Source organism: Meleagris gallopavo, chromosome Z (assembly GCF_905368555.1).
Source record: "Meleagris gallopavo chromosome Z, MGAL_WU_HG_1.1, whole genome shotgun sequence".
Lineage (NCBI taxonomy): Eukaryota > Metazoa > Chordata > Aves > Galliformes > Phasianidae > Meleagris > Meleagris gallopavo.
This window is the reverse complement of record NC_139435.1, coordinates 17685427-17706971: the sequence shown is the minus strand read 5'-3', so window position 1 is coordinate 17706971 and position 21545 is coordinate 17685427. Positions and strand designations below refer to the sequence as shown.

The following is a 21545-nucleotide window of genomic DNA, read 5'->3' as shown; positions in this document are numbered from 1 at the left end:
TCATAAGGTACTATTTCATTTACATTGGTTTCATTTTTTTTTTCCCAGCACTGACAAATAGTGTAGCAACAGTCTGCCACACTTCAGATGTGAACTGCCTGGATGATGCTTTTCCTTCTATGGACAGCTTACCTCGAGCACCAGTTAATCACGTGCCTGTTGGAACAGAAGAACTGCTTAACTTGCCAAGCAATGGTGAAAGCGATTGTTTTAATTTATTTGAGACTGGTTTTTATCATTCAGAGCTAAACCCAATGAACATGTGCAGTGAAGAGACAGAAAGACCTGCGAAGAGATTGAAAATGGGAATGGCTGTCCCAGATTCTTTCATGAATGATGTCTCTGTAAATAACCTTGGTGTGGACTTTGAAAACCACACACATCATATTACCAGTGCCAAAATGGCTGTTTCAGTGGCTGACTTCAGCAGTCTATCTTCAAATGAGACAAATGGTTTTATCAACACCCACACTCTTCACCAACACACCGCCCTTCATTCAGAGTGACTGTGGAAAATGAAACAAACAGTGGGTACATTATGCAGTAGTAGTAAACTTGATGGGAGCTATCAGGTTTGCTTAGTCTTTCACTGGAAGTTTGAACTTTATGACATCAGTGATGTCTTTGTATGTATAGAACTATATCTTGATTTATCAAGAGTAATTTCTTTTTTCAGTCCATAAATGTGGAAATGTCGTATGATATTTGGCAGAGTTTGGGACTAAGAGAACTCTGTGGTGCAGCTTTAAGCTCTGCTTCAATTTTATTTTATTTTATTTTTTTTTAAGCCTGTAGACAGAGGCCACCAATTCAAAACCAGCACAGAAGTTCTGAACTGATAGGAGTGGCTTTTTAGCCTAAGTTACTTTTGCTATAACAAATACAGTGGAATAACAATGTTTACAGGTACCTATCCTGATCCCTGTGCAATGTAGCATTTTTTTTTTTTTCTTATAAAGGCAGGGATAGGCTTCTTTAATTTAAACTGCACAAACACACAAGGATGTTTTTTAAATGGAACTTTCTCTCATGTGATACTAAACTAGAGCACTTCAGTTTACAAAGCAGCAAGTTCATCTTGGTGGAAGCTAGCACAAGGAACTTATCATGAGTAAAGTATGAAGACCTACACTTGGATGCTGTTGCAAAATTACAGGCCATGGCTACCCTACACAAGTAATTATACTGCCAGGAGTGTCTGTGTACTTTAAACTTACTGGCTTAAACAGAGAATGTGTTTTAGGCTGTTGTTTTCTGGTGTGTTTTGTCCACAACTTGAATAGTGTAATTGTATAACTTTCCTGAGGCAGCTGATGTTACATAATGCTACAGTCTGCACAGTTGAGGATTTACCACTGAGCAGTCTATATTTTGGAAGACAAATTATTTGGAGCACTGCAGTTCAAAGTGTTAGAGGGACTGTCTAGTTTATGTAGAAGTAGTAGAACCTTGAAGTGTATATTTAAAAGCCTTTCTTTAGCGTGGATTTCATTTGTTTGTTTTGGCAAGGTCATGGGCTGAAAAAAGGCACTTTGCTACTTTGCTCAAATAGGAAAGGATGAGGAAAAAACAGCTATTTTACTTCAGTAATTTTTTGTTTTCATCATGGAGTGTGATTCACCATCCAGAAAGTTTGTCTTGCAGCAGCTTCTTCTAATTCTTGAGGTGGAGTTGAATCAAACCAAGTGAGATATTTTGTAGCATAAAACATGCAGTTTTAATGAAGCTCAGAACCTTATTTCAGTAAGATGGCCGCTTTTCCTCATGTTACAAATTTAATTGCCACTAACTTGTTTTCATTATTCAAGTGGTTAAGTTTGCCTTGTTGATATTTGTAATAGTTGCTTCAAGGTCACGCTGAGTAACTAGAAAGTAGTGACTTTAATATTTGAAAGGGAAGAGGGTATTTATTATGCATACTGTGAACTGCATTGACATCCGGAATTTTGGATGCAGAGTATGGAGTTTTCTTTACAGCACTGTAATGAAGATTGCTTTGAAGTGTTTACACAATAGCACATTTACCATATTAAAAACAAATTAGTTTAGCACAGTGGACAAAAGTATAGAAAATGTTGTAATCCGTTTTTAACTGACACATCTGAAGTATGTAATTCAGGTAAGTACACAGTAAATAATAGGTAGCCCGGGCCCTGTGTTGTACTCTGACATTTTTTAGCCAAGTTGTCAGCCTCTTGTTGCTGTGTTTTGTGCTGACCCTTGTATCTTGTTTCTTTCTGTTGATGAATCAACACATTTTATGTAATTTTGTAAAGTATTGCCCATAATCCTTCGTTGTTACACATTCAAGTTTTATGTATGGGTTTACACTGAGTGGCTGGTGTGTATAAAAATCATTATAAGAGAGATGACTGAATGCTTATACCAGTTGCACTTAAATGAACATGCCCATTCTCATTAGCTGATGCAGTAATATATTCAGTTTATCTATGCATTGCTGGGATCTTAATGTAGACAGAGACTTGTCTAAGGTATGGATTGTCAGCAAGTTGAATGGACACTTTAGTTATTTAAATAAAGACTTTTGACCAAAATTCAGAAAATGGTATGAGAGAAAAATGAATTCCAGCTAGTCTGATAGGTTTTTAAATGCTGATCTTTTTTAGCCTGTTGGCTAGCTAGCTGGTATCGTTTACTTTTAATTCCTTGTTAAAATGAGGCAATAATTTGCAAGAGTTTGTAAATATGTAAATTCTTCATATCTTTTTAGATATCTATTTCAATATTTTCTGACTACTTCTGTGTATAGGAACATTTTTGTGCATGCTTGATGTGACATTCATAAATTTGTACCACTATGATTTTATCCATGTAAAATAGCTATTTATTGAAATTTTCTTCTAAAAGCTGGACTTACTTATTTTTCTCTCAGTTTAAACATTTAAATGGAGAACTTGTTACTGTTTATTAAAAGAATTGTGTTTTGGAAGTCAGCACAAAGATAACTGAATTGCAAACATAGAAAGAAATTGTGTTGCCTTGGTTCTTGGATGGTGTAGCACAATTCCTATAACAAACTGTGATAAATTCTTTGTCCTCTGCCACACTTTTTCTTCATACAAACAAACCAAAAATCCATAATGGGCAATTGCAGTGTTGGTAAATGTATCCTTTTTACATACAGGGAGTCTGACAAGGATAGCTGATTCATTTAGAAGTGTAACTGGTGCTGTGATTATAGCAATACCTTTACTTTTGTTACTCATGCATCATCTTCTCATGATAGATTTTTAAATGTTTAGTTTTTCTCTTGTCATGGTCAAACTGCTGAATTTACTTGAAGGATGTACAATACTGTCTGAAGAATACTAAATTGTGTACAATTAGGTCAATGAATTGTGCAATTGTTTTGTTTTTAATTTTTAAAGCCAAGGGTCAAAAATGTATGAGAAATTCAGATTCAGTAGAACATAACGATACTACGTAATTTAACCAAAGTCTCTAGAGAATACCTTAACTTTGAATGTAAACTAATGGATCAACTGACCAACGGGGTCACTGCTTGCCCGGCATCACAAGCACATTGCCTACAGATGGGGAAACTAAATACAGTATAATTTATAAAATAATTACCAGGTTACTATTTTTTTTTCTTTCATTCTTATTTTTCACTGAAAAAAGGAAAATGCTATCAGTTGTAAAATACAGTATGGTCATAGTCCTCTTAATAAAGCAGAGATCCCAGTTATTCTCAAAATGAGTACCCTGTGCATAACAGTAAACTTAGTGACAATCGGAACATGCTGTAGTATCAGTCAGATGTTCAAGAGGAAGTCGCTATCGTTGCATTGGTTTTAATATTTGTACATAAACACTGATTTTTTTTAGCATTATTTTGTATTTGTTGTATTTTAATACCTGGTGTACAGTTCCAGAAATAAATGTCTGGAAACCTTTCTTTACTTGTAAAGCTTTTCGTGCATCTGCACTGTGTTTGCTATTTCATTTTCAGATGAGCTTAGCACTAACTCTGCACGTATTCTTAGATGCTATAACACTAATGTAGGAGTGAAAAAGATAGCAAGCAGATTTGCAGGTAAAATAATAAGCACTGATTTCCCTCAAACCTTATGCCTTAAGTACAGCAAAATCTTAGATGGGGCTTAAACATAGCTCCCAAGGAGCAGCACAGCAGCTTAACCCCATATTCAAAGTGCGTGGTAAGCTGTGCAGAATACATTCCTGTTCTCTGTATAAAAAAAGTTGCCCAAATTCTCGAATCCACAACTTAGATCCATTTATTCAGCTCAGCTACACTGTGCATAAGAAAAATTCTCTGCATGCTTAAGTTGAACTATCTATCTGAAATGCTTCTTACGTGTTGTCCTCAAGAAAATGATTATGAACTCTGAAAAGCCACTGTGTTACTTCTGAGTTCCATCAAGCACCAGGATTAGTGCTGAGGCTTCCTAGGCCCAATGTGCATATTTCTGCAATGACTGGAATAATAAAGCTTCAGGTAAAGAAAGGATTTTTTTTTAATAAATTATACCTGCCTGGAGTGCAAGCTGATTATAAATCAAACCAGCAACAGTTAATTTGCCAAGTAATTTAATGAGCTGCACTTTCCTTTTTCCATGAGCTAAGATGAAGAGATGTGAATTGTGTCTTTTCTAATGATAATTGTTAGAAGGTGCAAAACAAAGTACCTAAAAACTCTTTGGTGACAGTCTGAACCTCCCTTCTTCTAGGGATTTGGCATAAGATCAGTCCCGTTAAACTGGGAAAGGGGCAACAAAACAAAAGCCATAATGCCTACACCCTCCCCTTTGTCTTAACTGTGTCACTCACCTGCTGCCATGCGGGGACATTTGATTCAATTAATGAACCTTACAGAAGAAAACCACCTCCTTTTGTTGTGGTGAAGTACTGGCTCCTGTCAATGTCATTAGCTGAGACCCAGAACCAGCACAGGGAAGGAAGAGGCAGCCAGGAGCAGCGCTTCCCAATAGCCAAATGGACCTGCTATGAGTACAGCATCTCCAGAACACAAAAAATGAATGCATCTTGCAATGTGGCTTTGCAAGATCCTGTGAGACACATTGAAATTCACAGCCACCAAACAGCTGCCTGCTCGCTGACTCCTTCTGTGCCTTATGTGAATTGCTGCAACAGCAGAAAACAAAACAAGGGAAAATCCTCTTTCTTGTTTTTTTTTTTTTTTTTTTTTCGTTACCACATTTGGCAAAACATGCTCATGGCAGGGTCAGACCAGAAACAGCAGGAAGGACTGAAGGCTTTGAGGGCAAGGGAGGAAGTATGTCACAGCCTTCCCTGAGAGCGCCATGCGAGCTGCTGGCAGCCCCTGTACAAATCCCAGCTGGCTGTTTTTATATATTTGTACATGAACACATATCCCCCGCATATTTATTATGTAAATACAAGTGCATATGAATGTATTCATCATTATACACACACATATACACCCTTCAGTAGTGCAAGAAATTATGACTCTCGGTGCTTATAAACTTGTTCTTCATCCTTCCCTTTTTGTCAGCAGTTCCTCCAGTGTCAGTGTGTAACTGATCCACTTCTCTCTACTTGCACACACCCATGCTTAAGCAGGCTGCCAGGGGTGCCAGAGCCACAGAGGTGGGTGTAACTTCGTGCAAGGCCCTGGGCAGCTCTGCAGCTCTTTCCCCGCTTGCTGCACAGTTGCATGCTGGTCCCTGCTCTGGCTGCAGCAGCCTGGCTGTGAATTGTTGTTCTCCTTAAAGTGAGTTTCTGATCTTAGGCAGCTGCTCATTCTGGCAGGCATGTTCCCCTCTTCTGTGGGCCTGTTCCTCCAGAGCACCTGCAGCTCTCCTGCTGGGTTTGTCAGCTCAGCTCCTCTGATTTTCCAAGCACTCGAACTTTTCTGCTATCCCAAATCAACAGGGAATCCAGGGAGCAACTTAAGCTCTTGGAGAATTACCATTGCAGCTGTTACAAGCTTCACCTTTGGAATTAAGAAGTCAAAAGTCAGAGCTGTGCTGGCTGACCTTCCTCCTGAGTCCCTGCTGAGGCTGGCCGGTGCCTCTTGCTAGGAATGCCCTGTTAGGAATTCCAGTGCGATTAAAGTCATCTTTCAAGAGATAGAGGTCACTGTAATAACAGGGTATTGGCTGGTAAGCGGCCACCTGGAAAATGCTGGTGCTGTACCTGGGATGGAACAATGCCAGACACAGGCACTGACGGGAGCTGAGCTGAGGAACAGCACAGCAGGAAAGTATCTGAAGGAGCTGTTGCCAGCAGCTCAGCACGAGCCTGCAGCGTGCCCTGGCAGCCAAGGGGTAAACTGCATCTTGGGCTGCACAGCCAGATGGGCAGCAGACCTCTAAAGGCCCCTTCCAACTTAACTATTCAATTCTATTCTACAGCCACCAGCAGGCAGATAACGATAGGTGATGCCAGTTTCAGGCCAGATTATGCTTTCTTACATGTGTGACCCACCCTTAAAGCAGCTGCCAGGCGTCAGTATTTGACCAAGGAGAAACCAGTGCCACACATCCTTTTAGGTGTCCTGGAGTCTGCACTTCAGCACTGCTTTGTTCACATCCAGAGGGCTGCCACTTCAAGAAAGCACTCTAAACAAAATAGTTGTAAAACTAAGTTCCACAGTCATCAGATAGGAGCTTTTAGATAATTTTAAAATTATTAACAGGTGTGGATTGAGAGAGCTAAACTAAACTGTGCCCTTGAGCAACAGCATCTCAGCCTGGAGAAACACGAAGAGCGCTGCATTTCTGGTATGTGAAGAGCAGTTCTCCCCACGTAACCATGAACTCCGACCTGCTCAGCTCTGCAGCACTGCAGGCACCCCGAGAACTCCTCTTCTGTACAGACTGAGATGAGGAAGGGGCCTCTGTTCAGCAGAGACGGGATCTTTAGAGCAATGAGCAATGAGCTGCAGACTGGACTTCAACAACAACTCTGACTTGCTACCACACCATGAAGACAGAGTAAGAGCCACCACTGTATCTCAAAGCAGGCACAGCTGAAGGGAGAGGCTCTTCACCACAGCACCACAACTGTAAATTAACAGTTCTGAAAGGTTTCATACAAGGTTTGGACAACTGCCTGCACTGAAACACTTTCTAAAAGGAAACGTGCACCAAAGGGAGTGGAATCAACTCCCTGAAAACCAGAACAAGAAACTAGGATTATTTGGGGACGCTTCTTGAGAAGAATAATTTTCAGAGATTGCGTCCATTGTAAGCATGGGAAACAAACCAGAAAAATATTAAAACTGCATCATAGTGACCACTGCAGTAGTCAATCTTCTTCCTAGTAGGAGGCATGATGCTGTATTTGGATGATGATGAGAACACCAGTGATAGCACACTGGTGTTTCGGCTGGTGCTTAGCAGAGCCAAGGACTCCTCAGCCTCAGCAATGAGTTGGGAAGAGATGGAACCCACACAGCTGTCCCAGACTGGACCAATACCCTGAGATGTCCCACTGAACAATAGTTCCAGAGGACTTGGCTGGGAGACAGCCACTGGTTGGCCAGTGGTTGGGAATCCATCAGCAGGTAGTGAGCAACTGACTGCGCATTACTCCTTTTGTATATTATTTTCTATTTTTTTTTCCTATTCTTCTTCTGTCTTATTATACAGTCTATCTCAACCCATAAATTTTAGCTTTTTCCCCCCATTCTCTCCCTTATCCTGTTGAGGAGCCTGCAGCATGAAACCACAGCACAGTTAATGAAAACTACAAGATTAAATGCCATTAACTTAACATTTTCACTTGCTGAAGCCATTGTACAGACAGTTGAAAAGCAATAAACATACAAGTTAGCTGCAAATCCAACAAGATGAGCCTTCGCTACTGCATCCAGTGTGGGGAAATTCAGGGAAACACAGGCCTGCAGCTTGATTTCTAAATGTTGAAATTACAGCTCACTGTGTAAAAATGCTTATGAAGAAGGAGGTACAAAAACAGTATTTTACTGACAGTTCAAAATTTATTACTTCAATTGACAATAGTGTAGTAATTAGAAAAAAGTTCTTCTCCTTGCTTGATGTCTCTGAGAGTGACAAGCACTACACACCTCAGGTGGCTGAAAAGAAAAGCAAAACATGGAAATACACAATTAGATAGCAAGGAGAGTGTGAAAACAACTCTGAAATATAGGCAAACAGAATCAAAACCAATGCCAAGAAAAAGTGCAGTCAGTGTGGGTAAGCAAATAATGTTTCCATTTGCACAATTACTCAGAAAAGAAATAAATTAATCAAGACAGAGGAAAGTATATTATGCAGCAAAGTTAACAGAGCAGAAAACATTCTTTTAGATGTGCACACTCACATGTATCAGTCAGCTAAACCCACTCTCACTGAAACAAAACCCAGAAAGACAGCTCTGAACTACAACAAATAACCTGCTGGGATGCACAGCAATGGGTGAACTTTCCATAAACCCCAAGATGAAATCAGTGGCTGCTGAACAGTCTTCTCATATAACAAGTTAGTAATCTGTCTGTAATTTCCTGCAAGAGTCATTAAGAAAATGATCATGTCCTAGAGCTGGAAAATCTGTACCAGGAAAGAGGGTACATTCTTCTGAGGAACATGAAAGGAAAGAACGGCATCATTCCAAATAATCCCCACTGTTAAAAAAGTTAATGAGTCCATTCTGAAAATTAACCAACATCAAAGATAAATAAGTGCTAAGAACTCTTTTACTATAGAGAATGGTTTAAAAATTAGATTAGCAGTGTCATTAGAACTGTATTTATCAGCATCAGATAGAAGAACGCACAAAGAGGATGGGATCACTTCTCTAGGAGCTGGGCACCAGGAAAACTGGTAAGACGATATTTTCTTGGACAGATGACAAGGAGGACAGCAAATTTCCCCATCATGAAGCAGCCCCATAGCTTAGTTTTCCTCACTGTCCTTTCATACTTTAAGTACAAAACCCAGGGTTTGTTAAAGTTCATATCACCTCTTTTTTTACTGGCATTTCTTTATTTATCTGCAGTTTACAAGTGCATATTTAACCTTGCCTCAATAAAGTCTATGATCAGTCAGAACCATTTTTCCAATATGCACCATAACTCTCAACAACCAGATTTCAGACTTTTAAAATAGCAACAGAATTAGATTAAAAGGCTGAAATGTCTATGAAGACCTTTCACAAACTTTAGATAAAGAGAACTGTCTGGTTCCCACAGGAGCAACTGGACCAAAAAGGGCAAATTCTTTAGTGCTTAAATTCAGAACCAACATTATGACTCAATTCTTCACAGCTTGAAAGATATTCTTGACTATGTCATTGTACAGAACACTCTCTTCCACAGAGCACCATACAAATACTAATCTAATTGTCACTTTTTCTCACAGCTCCAACCAAAAATCTGTCAAAGCTTTCAAAATATTTTAAGTTTGAAAACTGGAATTTCAGTTTGTAACAAGAATGCCTTAATTGCAGAATATAACCAGAAGGCTTATGCCTTTATGCTGCACAGCATTTAATTTGTCTCAGTACAAATTCCTTTTAGATTCCTCAACTGTTCCCTAAGCAGAACCTGGAGAACAGAGGAGTGAGAAGCTCAAGTCTCAGCAGCCGTAGAAGAGCTTTGATTGGTTGCAGGTTACTAACTAAATTTGAAACACATACTGAAAAGCCTCATTACTGTTATATAAGTGAAATATAAGTAGTGCTTAATGGGATTCTGGAAAATCCCATTGTAGTGTGTACGATCACTGATAGTAAAATAGTGTAGTCAGAGCTATATTGGTCTCTTCTGGGAACACGTAGAAAAAAAGAACAGAAAGAATAGTCTTGTAAGTTACTTTGAATGTATCTATTCAAAGAGGTAAATCTTCCTTACCATCTTCTCATGGACTAATATTCCCTTCAAACGTTTTCCTTTTTCACACATGCAGTATGCTTTGTATCACACAAATCTACCAGCTCTTTGACCCACTGCTAACCTCTCTATCTCGTGGCTGTAGACGATGTTTGGAAGATACTGTTTCAGTTCTACAGGAAAATGTCCTGGCACATCAAACTCCTGATAACATACATTGGCTGCTTTTTCTAGAAAAAAAGAAAAAAAATGATTCTATAGTGCTCAGTAAGTCTTAGATAGGTGTAAGATGTGTGTAAAAATAATAAGTAAATACTGCAAAGGTACCAGATGCTTCACAAAGTCTGAAAAGCATGCCCCTGACAAGAGCTACTACACTCATCTGGAGTCCTGCTCTGAATTTGCACAAAAGATACACAACCAGCTTCTGAAGGTTGTTTTATCCTCACTACAATAAACAGGATGACCTGACTATAAGGATAGATGTGAGGGGGTAAAGCACATGCAGCACCATGGACAGTTTACAGTGTTGATGATATCTATAAAAAAAAAAAAAAAAAAGTATTCAGAGTCTACGATTATTTTGACAAATTATGTTGCAAAGACAGTCATGGAAAACAAGAGAATTTTCTTTACATGAACGTCAGGTCTAGAAAAAACAGATTAATGTGAGAGCTTTGTCTTCATGCCAGTTAGTCTGTGGTTCATACTCTAGAAATCTTTCTCTCTATTGCACGCGCAGCAGTTATAATGCAAGCTCTGAAAGCCTCTTACAGGCTAGGTATAGCAGCAATTGAACTTTCTATACCCCTTGATCATCTGCATGAGTCAGTTGTTTCAAACCCCCACAAATGTAAGGGCCAACACATACTGCAAGGCAGAAAAAAAATATAATAGTTCTCTTCACATCCCACTGCTGTAATACTAATTATTAGAACTTGTACATTCCTTTCTTATGCTGTTCCTCTAATCTATTTCTTATATTATCCTAGGCCAAACTATACAGTGACAAAAGATGTCACTTCATGTGAGGTTTTCTCAGTCAGTCTGATGGAATGGTACTGAGGAACTCAATCTGTAACTGTGTACTGCCTCAGTCCAGAAGTCTTTTGCCGGATAGCCTTTCTCACTGACTTGCATTTTGGGATGCATGCCTTTCACTCTGCTTATCCTCACGGAGACACGAAGGGAGTCAGCAAGAAAAGCTCACGGATATTTGAAGGGTTGTTGTACTGAAGGATTCTGATGCCCAGATCTGACAGAAGACCTCCCGAACAATCTCCCGAGTGTTTATCTTAAGCAGCATTTCTGCTCCCCATCACCCATCAGTATCTGTGTGCCACCTGCAAACTAATCTATTCCCACGCAGACAAAGCCAACCCTTGCAGTAACTTACCGTAGGAGCAGTTGTTCACATACTGTCCCACTGCCAGTGGGTTTTGTGGAGCAGCCGTGAGCCAGCTCACGTCGCTCATCTGAAAGGGGCCAAGCTGATCCCTCCAGCTGCAAGATCTGAAAGGACCACAGCATTAACACGTTTCACCACTTCTCCCTTACCACAGGATGTGTGCTTCCACCTGTAGAAACAGCCATCTGGAAGAAGGGAGAGCAATGCCTTGCTCACACCTTTAAAGTACATTTAAACCTCCCACCAGCATGCAGTGTCTCTCAGATGCCAGCAGAATATGTGTGGAAACACCATACCAAAAATGTACATCATCACAGGAACAGCAATACATATTGCTGATCTCCAAAGGTGTGAAGGCTCATTACAGTACCAACAACAAATTTGTTCTTGGCTTTCAAAGCCGATATCAGCTAGCCCTTATTTTAGGTCTTTTTTGCTTGTGACTAAGTTTATCTGCATGCGGTATTAGAACACAGAAATTGCCCCACAAGAATTCTGCAAGTTGCATTTAAGATAAGATAGAGCAGTCCAATCAGCTTCATGCTTACTCCAAAGGCTGCTGCTCCCTCATGTGCTGCCCATCTGCAGCCCCAACATGGAGTTGGCAGACTCACCTTTTTGTTGTTACCAAGTCCATACAGAAGCTATTTTTCACCATACACTAAGCAGATTTCATTAAAGAGAATTTAATAAAAAAAAAAATTGCTATGTTCTGTCCCTATTAACTCTTTTCATCGTAAGAGATTACCTCTTTAACATCACTTTCATCAAAATGCTTCTTGTTGGCATTACAGATGGGACTCAGGTATATAACATCACAAGCAGCAGCCCTTACCCTTGCACTGTTTTAAGAGATACACAGAAGTGGATAAAATTTCAAATAAAACTCAAACTAGGGTACGACAAGAGTATGGATGCTATCTGTACTACCTTTTAAAATTCCATTTTGAATGCCATTCCCCCTGTTTGAGTGCTTACCTGTACACTGATCTTGACAGTCCTTTATCATTCCCATCAATAAGAATACCATCGATGCACCTAAAAATAAACGGATTGCCAAGCGACTGGAAAAAGATTGGCTCGTGCTTTCTGTACACTGTACCTGTGGCAAGACAGATATGATTATTTCAGAAGAAAATAAGAATGGACGCAAACATCTTCCAGTCTCCTCTGTACAGAAACTCAAGTGACACGAGGGGTGTGAGATCAATTCTCCCAGCTGAGACTCTAAGACATCGACTCAAAGCCTCCAAGCATTTAGATATATCTTTCTGCAATAAGAAAGATCTGCATCAGAGGAGATAATCCAAAAGGAAGCCGCTGGAGGAAAGCATGAAGGAGGTCCGTGCACAGTGTCTGAGAGTGGTAGATAAAGCACCATGGCCAAGCAATCTCCTTCAGAGAGTAATGACAGAATTACAAATTGTTTTCGGAAATGTAAGCAAATAAAGTTCCAAGGAATGAGCAGCAGGAGTGGAGAAGTGCATGTTCGCAATGATGCTTATGGCAGAGTTCCAGTAAACGAGGGCTTCAGTTTCACTCTCCAGGAGGTACCTGTCTGCTCACCTGTCAGGATATCTCTGAGCCGTTTTTTCAGGCATGCATACAAAACAGAAACCCTAAGGAATTAATCTATACTGCTCAAGCTGTTCCCACACATTTCTGTTTAAAGAATCTGGAACAACTTCTCCAGCAGCGTTCAGATCTGGAACAGTGAAAGGTCATTTGTTTGATTTTCCTATAAATAAGATTCCCTCCCTCCTATGATATGCTTTGCTTTCTTCAAAAATGTACGCAGAAATACCCTCCCCCATCCCAACTTGTGCTGTTGTTACAGAAACAAAACCTGTGAAATAAAAGCACAGAACTTCGGCATTTCTTCGGTTGGAAATGACAAGTCAATCAATCAGAAAGCCTCATTACCGGGATACATGGCCACAACCGCCCCTTTCGGCACAAAGCCTTTGCTAACGAAGACTCCGGTCCCGGCAGAAGGCAGGGAGCTCCGGTCCCGAGTGACGCTGAACCCCAGCGTCCGAAACAGGACCTCCTCCGGGCTGAGCAGCACCTGCCGGCTCTGGCGGCTCCGAGAACTCGCAGCGTCCGGCTGCAGCTCGGCGGCCCGTAACTGCGCGTACCTCCGCCCAACGGTGGGCAGCAGCGACAGCGCCGGCACCTGCCTGCCCAAGTCGTTCACAAGCAGCGCTGTAAATACTTTCACCAGCGTTTCTAAGACGTCTTCATCGGGGATTATTTTGTCCTGGGAGCTTTCAGGAACGTACCGAAGCGTCCTGTAAAGAAACAAAGAAAGCGAAAATCTTATGAGACTGGGCTTTTCTTAAGTAGGATACAGAGCAGCTGTCCTCACCGTTGCTGTAAACAGACCCGCGGCTCCGCCAGCACCGCCTCGGCCGCGCCTCGCCCCGCAGCGGCCGCTCCGCTCGCCCCGCCTCACCTGCGCTGGCGGCGGACGTTGAAGGCCAGCCAGGGCACGAAACGGTACTTATAAGCGTTCCAACGCCGCCGCAGGCCGCGCAGCACGACCATGCCGGCCCCCGCGTCTCCCACAACCGCGCTCCGCCGGCGGCGCCCGCGCATGCGGCACTGCCAATCAGCGACCTTCAGCGCGGCGATATTTGCATGCGGAGCTGCTATTGGCGGTGGGGAGGGACGGTCAGCGCGCTGAGCGAGGCCGGGAGCGGGGCGGGACGTGCGTGCGCCGGAAAAGCTCGGCGCAGTGCGCGAGCGGAGCACGGGTGGCTGTGCGCGTCTGTCCGCGGGGAGACGGGGCCGTGCGTGCGAGTGCATCGCTAGCATAAGGGGTGGGATGACCCGTCCTCAGGGGAACTCAAGTCGCGAGAAAACAACGCCGTGTTCTTTGTTGCCTCGTAAAGCACGAAGGCCTCCCCTGGAACCGCTCTCCGTGCTCCGGTTGCGCCCGGCAGCTCCTCCGGGGCTCTGCCGCTCCGGGGCTGCCCTGCCTCCGCCTCCTCCTGCAGCGGCAAGCGGGCTCGGCCTCCCTTCTCTCGTTGGGGATCTACTGTCCCGAGATCTGTCTTCGGATGCTTCTCCCCTCCTGCAGCTGTAGCTGTGGGCTGCTGGAAGCCAGGCCAAAAGTTACCGGGAAAAAAAGCACGTGACAGTGTAGGTAGATAATGCTTTCCTGAGAAACCCTTCCAGAGAATGCTGACGAGGAGCTGGCCTTGGGAATTGCTATTGGGCGCAGCGGAGAAAGGAAAGCCTGCCGGGACATGCAGCTCCCGCACCCGAGGTCAGAGTGCTGCCAGGTCCAGCAAGACAGGCAAAACCCGCTTCTCATCTCAGAAGCTTGCATACATAAATACATCACCTCTTGCTTTACTCCCCGTATGGCCTGCAGTTTTGTTGCTGACTTTGCACATCTTTTCCGAGAGCAGAAACTGCGCGACGGCATTACGCGGACTGAAACAAGGCGGCCAAGTGCAGCGAGAGCCGCCCTCGTCTATGCCGAGCGCTTCTCTGCCATCTTCTGGGCTAACTCGGCAACGACGCTGAAAACAGATCTACTCGCCCCTGAAATTCAAAGCCGTGTGCCTTAGTGGGAGAATAATACACTGACACAGCATAGTGTGGCTCCTAAAAAAGGAAGATTGTCGATTCACTCAGCAAGGAATGCTGCCCACTGAGCAGGCGGTAAGGGGAGGTGTGTGTGCAGAACAGCCCTGCCTACCTGCAGCCATCTGTAAAACAGCAATTCTAGCATTAGTCTCAGCAAATAAACCACTGAGCATAACTTACTATTTGCTGCTGGATGAGTTGAATACAGCTTTTGCAAATCAAGACGTTTGCTGGCAGTAAATGGCAATCCCTGCTGAAGTTGTTGGCTGCAGGCAATCCCTGCCACTCCCTGTCCATGAAAAGGAACATGTAACATTCAAAACTTACCTGTTACTCAACTTTTGTGATATATTTTCCTTTCTTGACCCATCAGTAAATGCATTTTCCAGCTTTCAAAAACCATCATTTAACAGAAGACTGCTGCCAGGTTTTACTGGTGATCTGATGTGTTATTCTCTACTTAGGAACCCATGCAAGTGATGAGGAAGAGAGACTGATCATACTGATCAATTTTAAGAAAATCTGGGGAAAAAAAAAAAAAGAGAAAGGAGAGAGGCAGCTGAAACAAGCCCTAGCATCATAATGCATCTTCATACATACACACCATCCCATACTCGTTCATATGCTTAATTTAATATTAGGGACCTAGCATTGTACAGGAGATGGGTGTATAAACAGTGAGGTGGACCAGAAACACTTTATTCATATTGGTAAACTCAAATTAGTTAAATTACAATCAACGAAAGACAAAATTTGTTCAAAAACTTTTATTTACTATAAAGACAAGAACACCAAAATAGGTACAAATTATACTATATAAAATTGGTTCAATGGGGTAAAAAGTTTTAATTAAAATATCTTGATATATTTAAAATAACAAAGGATACAATGAAGCCAAATTTCTTAACCCAGAGATTTCTGTAAAATTTGCTTGCACAGTAAGGTGCTAATAGAAGTTAGCCCTTAAGCCCTGGAAATCTTAGGAATCAGACACATAGCAAATATAATTTCATTGTGAAAGTGAACTTTGGTAGAAGAAAATCTATAGGACACCTGAGGTAGTAGAAACTGGAATAAACAGCAGTAGACGTTATTTACAACTTAAGTACCAAATAACATTAAGAACACAAAAAATAATTACACAATACAATTTTCAGTCCAGCTTTGATCCAAAGAAAATAAGAATATTACATCACATCTGCATTTTAAAAACACCACAGTTACCAGCAAGCTGAGGGAAACGCAAACAAACTCAAACAAAATGCATTTGGACAGCTAGAAGCAGTTTGAGTTTGAAATGTGGTAGGCATGGTGATCTACAAAGTAATACTGATTAGCTGAGGTTCATCAGTTTATACAGTTTACAGATCTGCCAGAAACAGTATTAATCTGACAACTGATCTTCCAGTACATGAATTGGCAAGAGTGCATCCTTTAAAGCTTGCACGTAAGAAAGACTTGGAAACAATCTTATTAGAATGAGAAATTCTAAAGTGGTCAAAAAAAAAAAAAGTCAAGTACAAAACAGTTAGAGCTACCAAACTTCACATTTCGGTATTATTTTTTTTTTTTTAACTCTTCAAAGTCTGCCAATCTTCCAAAGCAAAGGAATGTAAAATTTCCAAAAGGAAAACAATCACAACTAATGACACTGCTTTTTTTTTTTTTTAAATTTAGAATGAGCACTATCATTCCTGTAAACTTATCTTTAAGATGTTTCACTTCCAATTTGTATTGTACATTTTTAAATGTACTATAGCTTATTTAGTTTATCCTGAGTCTTTGAAAAATAACCAATTCTGTTTCAGTCCAACAACTTAACTGGCTTCTGAAGAGTTAAAACACGAACAGTATTTTTAAAGAATTAAACACAATCAATATTCGATTTAAAAAGATCCCCATCATAAAAAAAAGCAAAAGAAAAGCTGCCATTTTCCTTCAGAATTACATGCATCAGAATCTAAAAACCTGCCTTAAAAATAATTTTAAAAATCTGTTTTAAAAACACACCTGCTAAAAACACAAGTTTTGCACTACAGGTGAAGCTTTACTTCACATTTTACTTTATCTTGCTTTTCAAGTCCAAGATCATTTCTTGATAAAATAAATACCTTTCTTAGGGTAATATTTTTTTCCAACATTTTGAAATAAAATTATCACTAACAGCTACAGCTACAGTAAATAGATGATGTATGGCAGAAGGAAAACAGCAGGTAAAACTTGTTATCATTGAAGAGCGTGACCTCAACGTTGTTACAGAAAGAATGAGATCTAGTCATAGCTGGCACCTGCTCCCACTGAAGTACAGAACATCTGTAAACCTCAATGGAAACTGAGTCTGGCACCTTTGACATAACTTCTGCATAATTTGCCATATGAAAAGAAGGCTCAACAACTTTTCACATGATTCAGAATCTAAATTGTTTCACGCAGAACAATCTTTATTATTTTTTTAATAAGCTATACTGTCAGAGCCTTAAACACTGACTTGAGGATGGCATTTTATTTCAGATTTCCAGCAAATCTGGTTTTAAAACTTGTGTCAGCAAGATGTTCAGTGACAGTTTGCATCTTTCTAAAGAGTATTTTAAAATATCCCCATTACCTGAAAGTTAAAAATACAATGAAAACACAAAACTTTAATTTCAAAAGAAATTACACAGCCAGCAGTAAATGCACAGTGAACCACAACTGCCTGCTCTTAGTTTAAGGAAGGCTTTTTTTTCTTTTTTAAAGTATCCATCAACATTTGGATTTTTACACAGAGATTTGTATAGTCAAAGAGACAGATACAGAACTTCCTAGTTGCAGAATCCTCTGCTTACATCTACATGATGTGAAGTGGAACAGTGATCGATATATTAAAATAGATCCTGAGCCCCTCAGCTGCTAATATTGCTGAAAAAGTGCTCCGAATAAAATAAAAATCGCTTAAGTTGCTAAATAATCATGCAGATTTAAAGAAAAATGCTTTTGCATTGACATAGAGCCATGTGTTTGAAAAGGCACAGTTTACAAATCTCTGCACAAGTTGTGAAATGTTACATACTGAGTTTAAGGAAAGATCTCCATTTGTCAATCACATATTTAGGTAGGGTTCTCCACTGGTCTTAAATCCGTGATGTATCTGTCATCAAGGCCAGCAGAACAATACAAGCTGCTGTGCTTAGCTGCACTGCAAGACAGTTATTTTATATACAGTAGCATCTTCGGTGTATCAGCCTTACACATAGGTAGCTACCATGTAGTACGGAAGACTGGGTGTTTCAGCAACTCCCTTGATGGGGGTCTGTCCTGAGGTTGAAGTTCTAAACACCGAAGAGTCACATCCCTCAAACCAGGAGACAGATGCGAAGGGATTGATGGAGCAGTAGTTGCACTAGCAATCTGAACAGAGAGAAAACTTCTTTAAAAATCAGTGACTCTGAAGAGCCGCACCTCTATCCCCAAACAGTAAACAAGCTGATCATTTTCAGCTGTTATGCTACATGCTTTTATCCACTCACCACAGTTCCCACTGCAGTTTATAGGAGTACATTAATTCCTGCCTCTCTATAAAGTGGGTCTCAAGTTCCTTTTATGACTCTTTCCCCAACAACACATGCTTGTCACAGACTGCCTTTCTCCTTGTACTTTTCTCTCATTTTTCTTCTTCTAGCAATATTCTGCAGCAACCAATTGCAGGGCAGGACATAAGAAGTGGCTCTCAGGCCACAGTTGTGGGTATTCTTTAGTCTACTCCTTGCCATTAGTGTTAACTGGCATAGCAGAAGCCAGCGTGGAGACAGATTGTCCTTCAGGGTGGTAGCAGAAATGCAGTAAGGACAAAGAGAACACAAGTAGCTTAACATATTATGTAATATCGCTCAGTTAAATCTTTCTGAGATGGAAGCAAGTTGCTCCCAGTCATATTGATTTTTACCTTCTCTAGATCAGATTGAGGAAGATGATGGAGAACACTTGAGTGTCACCATCAGATTCACAGACATCAACTCATTAAGATGATTCTCTCTCTTATTTGAATACTACTGTGCTAGTTCTGCTTCATGGAAACACTTTCTTTACTGATCCCAGTGGAGATGCTGATCACTTTCTTTACTTGTGACTGTATTTTCTTCACTCATGCCTGGAGCTGAACTAGATTTTTAACTAAAGAATATATACAGATGTATGTATATGTCTATATACGTCTATTTCGCTCTGGGCAGCCTGGTATTATATTAGTTGGCAAACCTGCACATAACAGGGGGTTGAAACTAGATGATCGTTGTAGTCTTTTTCAACCCAGGCCATTCTATGATTCTATATATTAATTGGTTTTACTAAGAAATGTGGATAGCCTAGAAAAGGAGGGACTACGTTCATTTATAAAATGGCATAATGGTAGATAACTTTCAGCAAAACCTGGTCATGGAACATCACATTTTCCATTTCCCCACTATGAAATATGAATATAAACGCAAATGTTCTATAGAGAAACACTTATTTTGCTTCCATATTTTGTAGGATTGTAAGAAACAGTTCCAACACTTGACTCTAGGAAGATTTGATTAACTCTACTGCTATTTGTGGTTTTTTTTTGCCTGTTGCATTAGGTGTTAGAATAAAGCTTTTTCTACATATTATTGTAGATGGCTCAGAAATAAATGTCATTAGTCAAAATGATTAGTATGATGATATTAGTATTGCTTTTATACAAACAGCTCCAATTTAGAGAAGAGCCATTGCAAGAAGTCCTACTACTTTTACTTCCATAAAATTTACTCTACTGCAGATGATAATTGTTCAGCCCACTGTAGCAACAAAGAACCTTACCTTAAAGATCAGAGCAAGATGATTGGAGTGTTTCTCTGCGTTCCAGGGAGGTTTAGCACAAGCCATTTCTATAACAACACAGCCAACGCTCCACACATCACAGCTCCTACCATACTGCTGACCTCTCAGGACCTGCACAGACAAATCAAAGCCCAGTTCATCTACTGCAAAGTCTCCTAAGTTCAAGAAAATAAATAAATAAATAAAATCAACCAAATGCATTCTGATTAACATTTTATCTGAACAGAGTGATCAGTAAATGCCATTAAACTGACACAGAGAGCCGGAAAATATAGTGCCTGATTGAAGGACAAATCAAACAATCTTGCAGTCTTTTGACCAAATGATCACTTGTGCTTTCTTAACAATAATCATGAAATATTTTTCAACAAACCACTTGTAACAATTTTGACAAGAAAGAGAAATATATTGCTATGTCGAAATCACCCCTACTCTTTAGAACTAGTGTATTTAAAATTAACTAAAAGCATTTATAGCAGTTTCCATGTACTTAGCTGTATGAATCAGCTAACAGAGTTCAAACAGCTTTTTGAAGTAATTTGCAAAACTGGTTTCTTACCTCCGGGGCCATAAACGCAATAGTTCCCAACAGCTGTCCCTGGAACTCCCCAGCACCAGTTCCTTTTGATGCCAACCTGGCTGCCGCTCCAAAATCAGCAATTCTTAATCTATGACCTGTGCTGTCAATTAGCAAATTGGCACCTGTCAACAGCATAATAAAAACACTGCTAGTTGGCTTTCTATTAAGAGGCAAAGGAATGCACAGACAACTTTCCAATTTCAAGACTACTGATAGGTAGATGTTCTTCACCCTCAGAACCAAGGAAATCTTACAAGTCAAGGGTAAATGTAATAATGTCACTTTTTTGTTATGCAGAAATACTGCTGAACACAGCATGAGGCCATATGAGATTCAGAGAAGCAATCAAACTTTCAAAGGCGCAAACAGAATTCTGGAACAATGTCTGGAGCACAGATAACAAAAGAAAATGTCAACTTAAAACTCTGGAAGTTTTCACTGTCCGCAGCTATCTGGTGAAATTTAAACTTATTTCATCCTTAGCTAGATTGGAGATGTCTTAAAGAGAACTAGACAGCAAATGAAAGTTTTTCTGTTACAAGGAGGAGTATTAAAAGGTAAGAGTGTTTACCATTGTTATGTTGCTACCTATCTGGATCTGTTTCTTGTTTGTGGACAGCTATAGCAACATTAAAGGCAGAATTTTAATAGAACTGACATTTTCTAATAAAGCCCAAGTTGTGTTCAAACAGCACAACTATGTTTATGTTCAATTAGGATGACGGAAGAAAACCCAGAATACATTGAAACCTGACTTCTTTTGGCTTGTTCACAGACTGTGATGTAAACATTTGCATTAATTTAACTAACTGATCTCTAAAGCTGTATGGCAACTTTATATTTTATTTGAACAAATCCAGAAAACTGATTTTTTCTAAACAATTGGCACAAGTAGCCAGCATCCCTAGAAATGCTATGAATGTTCTTAATTTCTGTTACATACAATCAGACAACCCAAGAGATACAACTCTTGAGACGGCATCCAAGAGAAAGAACAGGTCTCAAGCAAGAGATGCTGCTTTCAAAATAGTATGCTTTAAAAGATGTTCTAAGTAAATCTTACCTTTGACATCTCTGTGAATTATCTGATTCTCATGGAGGTAAGAAAGGCCACGTAACAGTTGTTCTGTGTAATTAATAATAACTGATTCTTTGAAGGCTCCATATTTACTCAACAAATGAGCAACTGATCCCCCTAGAAGAACAGAATTGATCAACACTTCTATTTTGTGATATAAGAACTAGTACTGCTTCCTAAAATTTGAGTTCTCTAGGTAAAAGAAATACGATCGACTACTTAATTG

At 40.3% G+C, this 21545-nt stretch overlaps 3 protein-coding genes across 11 annotated transcripts in view; 1 reads left to right on the top strand and 2 right to left on the bottom strand.

Moving 5' to 3' along the window:
- MIER3 (MIER family member 3) overlaps positions 1-3931 on the top strand; it is a 33850-nt gene extending 29919 nt beyond the window's left edge. For all 7 annotated transcript variants that reach the window (XM_019610402.3, XM_085212539.1, XM_085212538.1 and 4 more), the window contains one exon: positions 49-3931. In XM_019610402.3, the coding sequence (XP_019465947.1) occupies positions 49-506 (458 nt within the window). In that variant the 3' untranslated portion in view covers positions 507-3931. The remainder of the gene's footprint in view (positions 1-48) is intronic.
- A 4018-nt stretch (positions 3932-7949) lies between these two features.
- On the bottom strand, positions 7950-13860 carry SETD9 (SET domain containing 9). The gene is made up of 6 exons (XM_085212736.1): positions 13684-13860; positions 13152-13519; positions 12207-12330; positions 11217-11332; positions 9945-10050; positions 7950-8065 (listed from the first exon to the last, which is right to left on the bottom strand). The coding sequence occupies exons 1-6, from the start codon at positions 13824-13826 to the stop codon at positions 7978-7980; spliced, it is 945 nt and encodes a 314-aa protein (XP_085068862.1). The 5' UTR covers positions 13827-13860; the 3' UTR covers positions 7950-7977.
- Positions 13861-15577: 1717 nt separating this feature from the next.
- MAP3K1 (mitogen-activated protein kinase kinase kinase 1) overlaps positions 15578-21545 on the bottom strand; it is a 55501-nt gene continuing 49533 nt past the window's right edge. For all 3 annotated transcript variants that reach the window (XM_085212735.1, XM_085212733.1, XM_085212734.1), the window contains exons 17-20: positions 21305-21436; positions 20221-20363; positions 19641-19772; positions 15578-18212 (exon numbers count right to left, since the gene is read on the bottom strand). In XM_085212735.1, coding sequence (XP_085068861.1) covers positions 18063-18212; positions 19641-19772; positions 20221-20363; positions 21305-21436 — 557 coding nt within the window. In that variant the 3' untranslated portion in view covers positions 15578-18062. The remainder of the gene's footprint in view (positions 18213-19640; positions 19773-20220; positions 20364-21304; positions 21437-21545) is intronic.